Raw genomic sequence first — 12215 nt, forward strand, 5'->3', positions numbered from 1 at the left:
GAATATTCCTGGTGTAACAAGCTAACAGACCAAGTAGCCGATTATTGATTTCCATTAAAGGTCAATTCAACCTTGCAGAGATATGGATCTCCCATCCTGACGCTTCCCTGCCCCTCACCACATCCTTGCAGCATTAGGACATCGGCAGGCATTTCTGTCCCCCTTTCTGCCTGTTTTCAGCAGTAATGGTGGTGGCAGCTCTGCCCAGCCATCTCCGGGTGACACCTCCGCTCCCCTTAGGGAGGGTTTGCCCCAGGAGCCGCAGCTCAGTGTTGACAGGAGAACTGCAGAACTTTGGGGTGGAGGGAGTAATTATTCCTCTGGAGAAGCCATTTCTGCCGGGTGTCTCTGGTGAGGAGGGAACAGGATACAAAACTCCGGGATGAGGCTCTGGAGCAGCCCACACGTCCCTGCCAGGGGCCCAAAATGGCGGCTCGCCTGGAGGCGCCGCCGCCTCGTTGCTACGCGACCGGCAGAGCCCGCCTCTTCCCGAGAACTACAACTCCCAGGCGTCCCGCTCCAGAGCACTACAACTCCGGCATGCCCCGCTCGCCGGCGGCCGCCGGCCCGCACTACATATCCCGGCAGGCGGCGGGGGCAGCTACCAATCGGCGTGGCCGATGCTGCGGGGTGCGCGGCCGGCGGTGAGCGGGGAAGCGGCGCGGTGACATTTCCTGCCGGGCCGCCCCCGGAGCCGCTGCCCGAAGCGGGGCCCAGGATGGCAGCGCTGGGAGGTCGGTGCGGGGCGGCGGGGGAGCGCCCGATGCGAGGGGGGGTGTCCTGGTGAGGGTATCGGAGCCTTTGTGTTGAGGGGTGTCTGGGCGAAAGGGTGGGGGGCGAAGAGGGGGGTTGGGCCTGTGCTGGGGGGAGCACCGTGTGAGGGGGTTCGGGGTGCCCGGGCTGGGAGGGTGTGAGGGGTCCCTGGGAGGGGCAGCGGTGCTCGGGTGTCGGAGGTGGTGGCGTGAGGCGAGAGGCCGCCTGAGCGGGTGGCTCTGTGGCAGAGGGGGTGTGCGAGGCAGTGTGCTGTGTTAGGGTGGAAGGAGGGTGTCCCATGAGGAACCCCCCTGCTGTGTGAGGGGAGCGCAGCCGGGAGAGGGAGTGGGGTTGATGAAAGGCTTCTATGAAAATGGGTGTGCTCTGTCTCCTCTTTGCCCCTTTGTGTTGCCCAAATTTTGTTGGAAGCACTCTGTTGCAGTCAGCAGCTTTACCTGATTTGCAGCTCTTGCCACCTATTGTTTTTCTTTTGAGCTCTCCTTTGTTGTTGTTGCGTAAAAATTTTGTTGCTATTACGAAACAGGTTTTTGTGCTTGAGCTATTGCTCAATTTTCACTTGGGGATTTATTTCATTATGCTTATCGCATGTTATTTAGCAGCATATGCTCTACTAAATATGTTTCCACGGTGATATATGAGCTCCTTCACACCTGAGAAAATTCAAATTATAATTCAGTTTTATTTGTAGAGAAAACATGTAACTGTATCTACAGATTTATGTGAGTTTAGGTTTGTTGCCCAACAGACTTACTGTAGGGCTGTTTCTTCATGAGCCTCTGCACTAGCCATTACTTGTGTAAGGCAGGAGCTAGTTCCTGTTTCAATGTGAAGTTAAATATTTACATACAGACTTGTGTAATGGTGGGGTAAGTTGGGGACTTATTTTATTTTTCTTGTTCCTTTTTGTTTTATAAGTCAATAAGCATTGGTGTTTCTTGACTTGATTTCCTCTTCCCCAGTGATATGAAGTATTTGTATTGTTTTCCTTAATGTTAATGGATACTAACTTTATAGTTTATAGGGATATAGACTTTAATGGTAACTGACATGTGTATTGTGAAATCTTTATATATTTACTCACCCTTGAAAATGTTTGGCTTGTTGTTGATGGATGGTGATGCTGAGGAAGTATGGACTATTAATTTGTGCTAATTCTTGGTCATGTGCAGGTTTTTGGCACATATATGAATTTTTTTGGAGGCTGTTTTTTGTTGTTAGTTGTTTTCTGTTAAAGTTTTGCTTTTGCTTTGTAGAACCAAGTCAGTTTTCACAAACACTGAATGGAATTCCTCCCTCAAACCCAGTCATCAGTGGAATGGACCCCTTCCATGCTTGTAGTATTCTCCAGCAGCTGAAGACCATGTATGATGAAGGGCAGCTGACAGATATTGTAGTGGAAGTGGATCATGGGAAAACATTTTCGTGTCATAGGAATGTTCTTGCTGCAATCAGTCCTTACTTCAGGTACAACCGTCCGTTGTTCTAGTGGTGATCAAAGCAGATAGAATATTAGTATAGGTACGATTTTTTAAAATATTCATTTAACAAAAATAAGTTCTATGTATTTATAGTGCACCTAGCAAGTAAAGATTATTGTTCTCTTAAGGTCAGTGAATTACCAGTGTCTGTTTCTCAAAGGAGGGTTTCATTGGAGAAAAGGTCACACCATTTTAAGCCAAATAAAACTGCCTCCGGTACTGAGGGTATCAGGGATACAGTAAGAGCATATTGAAACTACTTTTTTTTCTTTTAAAGTTACATATTTTAGCATGGTAGATTATCCACACGAAATAACTTGTTGAAAGTTGAATGCGAAGACTTGGATACGTCAAGAGCTTTGCTTGTAAACCCAGTGAATTTCAAAATGGGATTAGTGACATAACTAAGCAAAAAGCTCCACTTTTGTTTCAGTAAGTGTAGAACTGATCTTAAATTTAGGTACGCCAACAGGAAAGTTTAACAACTGTGATAAATGTATTTGTGCTGATGGAGGAGCAATCGCGTTGGGATTAGCTGTACAGTATATTTAATTTTTTACCTGTAGTTAAAGGTAATTACAGACAAACTGCTGAATATTTTTGTTTTGCAGATCAATGTTCACGAGCGGCCTTACCGAGAGTACCCAGAAAGAAGTTCGGATCGTTGGTGTCGAAGCAGAGTCGATGCATTTAGTGTTGAACTATGCATATACCTCCAGAATAGCGCTGACAGAGGCCAACGTTCAAGCTTTGTTCACTGCAGCCAGTATCTTCCAGATCCCTTTCATACAAGACCAGTGTGCTAAATACATGATCAGTCATTTGGACCCACAGAACTCCATTGGGGTGTTCATCTTTGCTGATCACTATGGTCATCAGGAGCTTAAAGACAGGTCACAAGAATACATTCGCAAAAAGTTTCTGAGTGTCACCAAAGAGCAAGAGTTTCTTCAGTTGAGAAAAGACCAACTGATAAGTATCCTCAACAGTGATGATTTAAATGTAGATAAAGAAGAACATGTTTATGAGAGCATTATAAGGTGGTTTGAGCATGAACAAAATAAGAGAGAAGTGCACCTTCCAGAAATATTTGCCAAATGCATCCGTATGCCTCTGTTGGACGAGACGTTTTTAGAGAGAATCCCTCCCGTGTTTGCACAGGCGATGGCCAAAAGCTGTGTACAAAAGGGACAGCCCAGTGCCAATGGCTACACACAACGGCTTGGAATGACCGCTTCCGAAATGATCATATGCTTTGATGCTGCCCACAAACACTCAGGAAAGAAGCAAACAGTGCCTTGTTTAGATTCGGTCACAGGGAGAGTGTTTAAACTATGCAAGCCACCAAATGACTTGAGGGAGGTTGGAATTCTTGTGTCTCCTGATAATGATATTTACATTGCGGGTGGTTACAGGCCAAGCAGCAGCGAGGTCTCCATCGACCACCGAGCAGAGAGTGATTTTTGGATGTATGATCATCCCGGCAACAGGTGGATTCCAAAGGCTCCTCTGCTGCGGGCCAGAATAGGCTGCAAGTTGGTTCACTGCTGTGGGAAGCTGTACGCGATCGGGGGGAGAGTTTATGAAGGAGATGGGCGGAACTCCCTCAAGTCTGTGGAGTGCTATGACAGCCGTGAGAACTGCTGGACAGCTGTGTGTCCCATGCCGGTAGCAATGGAGTTCCATAGTGCTGTGGAGTATAAGGATAACATCTATGTGTTACAGGGTAAGGTGGTTTGACTGCCTCTGTGGTGTTTTATTGGAAGTGGGGATTGTTCATTCTGACTGACTATGGTTTCTTAAGCAACTTGGAAAAACCCCCGGGGTGGTGGTGGCGGGGAAACTAGGAAGAGGGAGGTTGCTACTTGAATTCCCATGCCCTGGAAATATGTCACTAAGTTGTAGTACTGAGGTATTGTGCAGATGACGTTTTTGGTGGTATTCTGAGTCAAAAATACAGTATTAAACTTAACTCTGAAAATTCTGTATTAAATCTTTACCTGGGTGAATGCACCAGTGTTGAAGATACTGTCCTATGAAAAAGCACTTTGCATTTTATTTGGCTAAAGCTGGGAAAATTCCTGGTGTCTTTATTCTTGGTGGCTTGTAAAAGTTGATTAATGACTGTAAGTCTTCATTTCCTGCCCTGCCCTCCTTTCTGAAGTCACCCTAGAAACTAGAACGAGATAAAGCATCTTTCTTAGTTAACGCTGTTTCTTTGGTCAGTAATTACAGTACTGTTTTTACATTCAGTGCACACTGAAAAGTGCTGAGACTGGTTTGAGGCTGTGGTAAGATGCCCACAAAGTGGAAAGGAAGAAAGAGAGGGAGGTGTCTCGGTTTTGTTTTGCTAAGGGCCATCTCTGTAAATACCTGCCCAAGTTGGGGTCTCAGATGCACACCAGCTCCTTCTTGGGTCACTTCCATACAGAGCTGGACCACAGGAGAGAAACAGGATAGTGAGTACTGTCAGATCCTTGTTATTTACCAGAAGAAGTTAACATGATTTCTTGACTTGCATTCATGATCTTCCATGTGACTTGCAGAGTTTTCTTCTTCTGTCATTTGGTTGTGGCTTTAAATAATTCTGTTATGCTAAAAAGTTCTCTAAATCTCTTTCTTTTGGGTCAGATGTCTGGTTTAGATGGTTAGAAAGGAGTGCTGAAGAATATTGAGCTTAGTGGTTGTTCCTTTAAATGTTTCTTAGAACTGGTAAAAAGTGGATATTGTTATAACCTATAGAATAAGAGTGAACCTTGTTTACAAATTTTAGCTGCACTCATTCTGTGCTTCAGTGCTTTAGGTGACAACTGACTGCTCATATAAATAAGCTACTTCCTGTGCTAACCAGCAAATTCTAAAGAGTAGTGTTATGGGTGGCTAGATAAAACCTTGTGCTGTAGTACAAAGAGGTTAGCTTTTAGTAATTTTTCTAGGGAAAACTCATAAGTTAGAAGCAGTCAATAAGAACTGATGAGAGTGTGAAAATGCCAGTGGAGTGCAAGTGTCAGTCACAGGAGATTGCACTGTGGAACAAAACTGAATAATCAAAATTAGTATTATCTGTAAGACTTAATCTCTTAAACTCTGTTCCACCAATTTTGCTGTCTCATTTCTGTGTTCTTTGTTGTACGTGAGGTGCTTGATCACACAGCAGCTTGGTTAAAATTCTTAAGATAGCTGTGTGAAATCATATATGATTTGAATTATGCTAGTATTTGGCAAATATTAGGCCTTTCTTCCACTGGACTGTGCAAAAGGCAAGGTGTTCTTTATCCATGTTCTTTTCATGAAATGTTACAGAGCATGAGTTTTTGGTCATCTGAACTTCCATCATCTGTAGTCTGTAGATGTTGCTCTGTGCACTGAGCCGCACAGGTGTTTTATAAACCTAACTGTGAATCAGTAGCTTCATGCAGGCTTTCACCTGGCCTCCTTTTAAGCAAATCAGCCTAAATGTGTAACCCAGCCACCTGATGCGAGTAGCTTCGAAACTTGTGTGTAGTGTAAGACAGAATTCAGTATTTGAAAGCTGCTAAACCTGAGCAAGTAATTGTGAGACTCCCCATCTGCAGATGACACATTGTGAAGAGACTCCCCATCTGCAGATGACACATTGTGAAGATGCTAAAGAGTTAAACAGATGTACTTCAGACATTTCAAGACTGGAATCTTGAAAGGTTTTGTCCCAAATTAATAAGCATGATTTAGAAGTAACAGAGGATACCTAGAAACTATGTAAAATGTATTTCTGACATGCTTCCCTCTGCTTCAGCTGAAACAGAAACTCAAAGTAGTTTTTAGTCATGCTATTAATATTTTGTAATGCACTAGAAGGGAAGCAGTTGATGGTGCTGGGGTGTTTGTTTTGGGATCCAGGCTCTAGAAAACTCAGAGCGTTTCTGTCTGTGGAGGAACGTACTTGAAATCTTAATTGCCACAGAATTGTTGGTCTGGAAATGAAGCATAAGTAATATTTTATTTTTGCTTTCTCTTTTCAGGGGAATTTTTCCTTTGCTACGATCCTCAGAAGGATTACTGGGGATTTTTAACCCCGATGACTGTGCCTAGAATCCAAGGCTTGGCAACAGTGTACAACGACTCCATCTACTACATCGCTGGCACCTGTGGGAACCATCAGCGCATGTTCACCGTCGAGGCCTATGACATCGAACAGAACAAGTGGACTCGAAAAAAAGACTTCCCGTGCGATCAGTCCATTAATCCATACATAAAACTTGTTCTCCTCAAAAACAAACTCCACCTCTTTGTCAGAGCTACTCAAGTCACTGTTGAAGAACACGTTTTCAGAACCAGCAGGAAGAATTCACTCTACCAGTACGATGAGGTCACTGACCAATGGCAGAAAGTCTATGAGACTCCAGACAGGCTCTGGGATTTAGGCCGGCATTTTGAATGTGTTGTTGCTAAATTGTATCCGCAGTGTCTTCAGAAAGTTATTTAATTTTTTTTTTTTTTTTTTTTTTTCAGTAACAGGCCTTAGTGATTTCAGTGGTAATTTGATGCTAGAGAAAACATGTCTTAAAAGAAAACAAAGAAATTCTGTCAGTATTTATTGTAAGATGAAACAGACAGTTTTTTGTATATGGGGATGGGTGCTCATTAAAGGTTGCAGTCCGGGGAGGGAATTGTTGGTTCAGTTTCATATTTACTGATATTTTCCTGGGAAATGAGAAGGAGGTTACAAAGTGCAATTATCAGCATTTTATTTCTGGTAAACACTTAATCATATCATGCTAAAGGTTTTTTTTGTGGTAAAAGCAAGTTAAGTGGAAGAGCCAGGATAACTATGCACTACAGTGAAAGAAAATCTAGCATTAATAGTTAAGGATGTCCAAGATGTGTTGAAGTGACTTTTCTTCTTTTTCTCTTTTTTTTAATACGGGTAAAATTTGAGGCAATATCACTAAGTTTTGTTGCTTTTTTTTTTTTTAATTTAGATTTGAAGTACATAGAGAGGAATGGTAGATCCTGATTCATAATGATCTCTTCTTTTTGTACTGTTTTTGAAGTCTGCTAAGATGTTTGTGATGTTGTTTGTGCACTGCAATTTGGGAGAAAAACTCAAGTCAGAATTGGATTGTGGAGTACCTTTGCCCCGAATGGAGGCCTGTTCATATTGTTGTACCAGTTCCTGTCTGTGGATTTTTGTTGAGATTGAGCTTAATGATAGTGGGGAAAAAATCCCACCACCTGTTTTTTGCCACATAGATGTAGTGCTGTAAAAACGTTTTGGTTTTTTTTTTGACACTGATTAAAACCTTTTTTTTCACCCCGTAAAGGGCTTTAACCCAAAAGTTGATGGTGCTAGTACATTTTTAATACTTGTTTGTCTGAACTGGGCCAGCCTTCTGCTACTGTTTAAGACAGCCTGGTACTTTCCATGGCGTGTGTGTCTGTCTCCAGGCCCTGTCCTGTCATCAGATTGTCTTTTCTAACATAACATTTTTACTGCAGTGGTGTTCTTGCACAGAATGGTGACAGGATATGGCCTTAATAATACTGATTCTCTTTTATTTTTTCTCTTTGTGTGGAGTGTTCATTCTGTCTCCACTACAGTACAGTGCTATGTGCAGAGTTGGCATGTGCATTTGGAAAAGTGTGGTTTAACTTTGCAAGTTGTTTTTCTTTTCTCTCTGCAGTCAAGCTCCCAACTATCTTCTATTTCATTTTGATCTGTAATGTGAAAAATTGCACTACTGAGCTGTCATCATTATCCAGCGTATTAACGCAAAATTGACAGTAAGCATCCATGGCTTAAATAATCTTAGGTGAAATACAGAATAAGGAATATATTGCAACACTTTTCTTTATATATTTAACATTTAACTTATTTTTAAAAAGTAAGTAAGTTCAAAGTTCAGCCTCTACTTCAGTAGTGAAAATTGGATTTAAAAGGGAAAAGAGGAATCCTAAAACTTACATCAGCTGTAATTTACCACATTTCTTACTGCTCTACTTTTTGCAGAGCTTTAAGTTAACTTACTCTTTCCTATTTTTTCCTGTTGACCTAAGTAAACCAGTTAACTTGACGTGGCACTGGCCATCACTGGCTGAAAGTGCTTACCATTATCTGGCTTAACAGCTGACATTTCAGTCAGCCAAATATTTAGCTCATTGTTTATCCCCCTGGAATGGCTGAGGATTTGGATAATGTTTGTTTACTATGTGGTCTTCCTGTTCCCAAATGGAATCTTCCTAATACACAAAAATACTTGCCTGGTTCTATTTATTAATTCTTGCACAAAATGTTTGAGAGGCAAAAACAAACAAAAAACTGTGAAATGAAAAGCAAAATAAAAATGCCTCTTTGCATTACATACCTCATCTTCCAGAGATTCACCAAACTCTTCTTCCAATGCGAGCACCTGCGTTTTGTTTTTTTTTTTTCCTGAATTTGGCAATTCTTGCTAAGACTGCATTTTCCAACAGTGTTGAAGTGTGTTGTTTCTTTGTTTAGTTTTCTTCTGGATAGTTTTATCTATATGCATAGCCAAGAATAAGGGGTTTTCTGAAAAGTACTACTAATTTAGTTTTTAACTAATGATCCTTAGTCCTTGGCTAGCTCTCTTTGTGCTGTTGTAGGCCTCTAGCTGCAAGCTTTCTGAAGCACCCTCCCTAACAGTGTTGCATTTGTGTGTAAGACCTTTTTTTTTTTTTTTGCAATGTGTTATGTAACTTTTTCCTTGTTTCTTTCTTTGTTTTTCTTTTTTTTTTTTTTTCTTTGAGCTTGGTTGAATATTTACAAGATTTCTTGCTGCTTTTTGACAATCTATATTTATTTAGTAGAACAAATTTCAATATATTACTTGAAACTATGAAATAGAATTGAGTTAGCAGTTGACTGGTCATGTGATGTATAGAAGTACAATATGCTGTGGTTAATTCTGCAGTAGGTTTGTTAATTTTGTTTATCTGCACTAAAGTACGAAGATCTCCATTCTGTTTAACCATTCAAACTGAGGGTGTGATCCAAGTCTATCATGTGTTTGAAAGCTAAATCCTGGAACTTGCTGTGGGAGTAGAATATACTAAATCTTTTGCATGAGGAGTTTGTTGAGACAGTAATGTAGCTGTGACATTTTGCCAGTTCTTAAATGCTTCTATGTTATGCTGGAAGTCAGATTCCTGGTAAAGTTTTGCTTTAGAGTCAGGCTTAAGTCAACTTGCACAGCACAAAAAAAATAATTGCACCAAAGGTACTGATAATATTTGAACAGTAATCTGTACATTTTGCTCATTTGGAATTTTATTTGCATTGGTTTAGTTCCTGTTATGAAATGAATTTCTAGCATTGTAAGAACTTAGGTGAGTGTAACTCTCTTCCAAAATTATTAGTTACTTTAGAAGAAAACATTTTGTAATTCCACTTGCTTCCATCAATGAAATTGAGAATAACTCAAAGCAGTTTTGGTGCACCAGACATGCAGTGTGTGTATGTTCTACAAGAGATCCAAGAGCTCCCTGTTTGCGAGGCTGTTGAGAAGTGGCATCCAACATTCAGTGCTCAGGTATGTTAGTAAGAAGTACTGTAGTCCTATGAGGGCAAATGTGTGGATTTTTAAACATTTTGCCATAATTGCACAATTTTGCATTTTTACTTAATGTCATGTTATGTTTCTTAAAATAAACCTATTGTTGAAATACAGTGGAGTTCAACTGTTTTTGTGACAAATCTGTGTGCATTTTAGTAAATTTCTGAAAATTAATCTGATGTATTTTTGGCGTTTGTTCAGTTCTTCTGTTTCTGCACTCGTGCCTCGCCTGTGTGTAATGTCACTTGTTTTTTTAAGATGGAAGGTGCTTTGTCCTTTTGTCTCATTCCTTGTGGCTATTCAGGTCTAACTTCGCGTTTGTTTGCACACAGGCGCATGGTCTTTCCCTTCCCTTTCTCCTTGTCTTTGTTTGCAGCTGACATCCCAGCAGGAATGTCAAGTCAGGCTTTCCAGCCTGAGAATACTGCGTATTGGAAAGCCCCAACCCCCTTTACATTGAATTTCCCAGCATCCTTGCTGCAGAGCTGAGAACTAGAGGCTCCTGGCTTTTAAAGCAAAGCTCCAACATCCTGTGTGGTTTCTGCTGCAGTGATGGTGCTTAGCAGAACTGCTTGTACATGATACTGGTTGGTTGAGAACCCTTGTTCTCTTCCAGAGATTGTCTTGTGATCAATGGAGACGCCAAGTCACGGCAGCCTAGGAAAACAACATGGAATTCTCTGGTTTGGGACAGTGCTGTTGTCAGGTTCTCCAGGCACCATCTGTGTGCAGTCCCAGGGCTCTGATCTCACCGTGACTGCAGAGGTGGGGTGGGATGGCTTGTGTGACTGGGGTGTTGGTGTGAAGGGCTGCACTGCTCGGGAAAGACAGACCAGGAAGGCACCGTGGTTCTGGTGGCAGCACTTGGAATGTATCAAGGCCTTGTCTTGGGGTGGGTGGATGATGAGTGAGTGAAGAGCTTATGGGCTCTGCTCATAGGGCACTCTGGTAAGGGTGACCTGCTGTGGGTGTTTGCTACAGGCAAACAGGAGGAGGAACTGGATGAGGCTTTCTACTGGCAGCCTCTTCAGGGGTCTTGGAACAATCCCATGGGAACTGGCATTACAGGGAAGAGGGGTCCAAGAGAGCTGGTTGATATTCAAAGATCGCTTCCTTCAGGGTCTAAAATGATGCAACCTGATAAATTGGGTCAAAGGGGCAAGACACCTGTGTGCGTAAAAAAGGAATTCAGTTCCTGCATAAGCAGGAAACACACGGAAGATGGAAGCAGGGTCAGAACAAAAGAGGGACAGGAGTGTTCCAGACATGTTCTTTGATTCCCTGATTTCTCTTCTGCTGTCATGGCAAGGAACAGATACATGTGTTGTCCCCCAGTGCCCCAAGTTCCCGTGGAGCTCTTATGAAATCCTTTCAAAGTTGCATGTGTTACAATGCCAATGCTATAACAGAGGTGGATGAGATCTCTTTGCAAGGTCAGGTTAACCTACTTGGGTGCAAGGACCATGAGCAGCTAACTGAGGGAGGCGGGGAGCTACAGGTCTGCAGATGATTACACTCTTTTAAGCGTCAATAAGGATTTTTCTTCTTTGAATACTAAAGTAAATTCCAATGTATTTTTTTGAAGAGAGAAGTAGCTGGGCTCTTGAGAAATTCTTTCTGTCTGCAGGCTGGGGGTGGAATTATTTGCTGGGCATGTTTTTCCTTTCAGGCATCCTTTTGGAAGTGAGTTGTGTTATTTTGGAAGCATCTGCTGCTGAAGGATAGGAACACACAACGCCCTGCACACCCCCTTAAATGAAGTAGCATTACTTAAATGAACTTATCCACTGTGTTTGTGCCCCAAAGCTGTGAAGTACATGCTGCATGCAGGGAAGTATCTTAGTTTGGCACTTGTGTGCAGCCAATAGGTGGGGAAATATCCATCCAGCTGTTGCTTTCTCCTTATCTCTTTGCAGCATGTTCTCCTCTCTGGGCCTCTCAAAGATGGAAGAGTGAGACCAACAAAGCTGGAACCTCCCCCATTTTCTTAATATCTCACTAAGGTCCCCTGTGCCTCACTGCTGATTTTTGTGTTTGTGTTTTACGTAAATAATGATGCAAATATCCGCTGCAAGAGGCAGGTATTTATTAACTTTAACAAGGATGCTGTGATCAAGTTACTTCTTAACAAGTAGGAGCAGCAAAACCAACTGATTTCTAACATCTCTCCAAGTGGAATTTCTGAAGCACAACAAAGGCGTTTGTCAGCTTTCCCTTTCAGAAGGTGCTGGTGGGGGTCTCTTTTTGTTTTTAGCCAATAGGACACAAATCCTGTACAGACTCTGTCTTTGAAAGCTTTTGGCCCTCTACTAAATGCAATTTAAAGCATCTACCACCTGAGAAGCTGGGGAGGGGAGGGGGGCAGGCGGTGAGCAGATATTGAGAGTGATTGAGCACATGTACAAAA

The 12215-nt window shown here is 42.2% G+C and overlaps 1 protein-coding gene across 1 annotated transcript; it reads left to right on the forward strand.

Annotated features, from left to right (window-relative positions):
* The first annotated feature begins 632 nt into the window (after nucleotides 1-632).
* KBTBD8 (kelch repeat and BTB domain containing 8) lies at nucleotides 633-9921 on the forward strand. The gene is made up of 4 exons (XM_039559175.1): nucleotides 633-734; nucleotides 2028-2238; nucleotides 2864-3978; nucleotides 6254-9921. The coding sequence occupies exons 1-4, from the start codon at nucleotides 719-721 to the stop codon at nucleotides 6715-6717; spliced, it is 1806 nt and encodes a 601-aa protein (XP_039415109.1). The 5' UTR covers nucleotides 633-718; the 3' UTR covers nucleotides 6718-9921.
* The last annotated feature ends 2294 nt before the right edge of the window (nucleotides 9922-12215 follow it).

This window comes from Corvus cornix, chromosome 12 (assembly GCF_000738735.6).
Source record: "Corvus cornix cornix isolate S_Up_H32 chromosome 12, ASM73873v5, whole genome shotgun sequence".
Classification (NCBI taxonomy): Eukaryota; Metazoa; Chordata; class Aves; order Passeriformes; family Corvidae; genus Corvus; species Corvus cornix.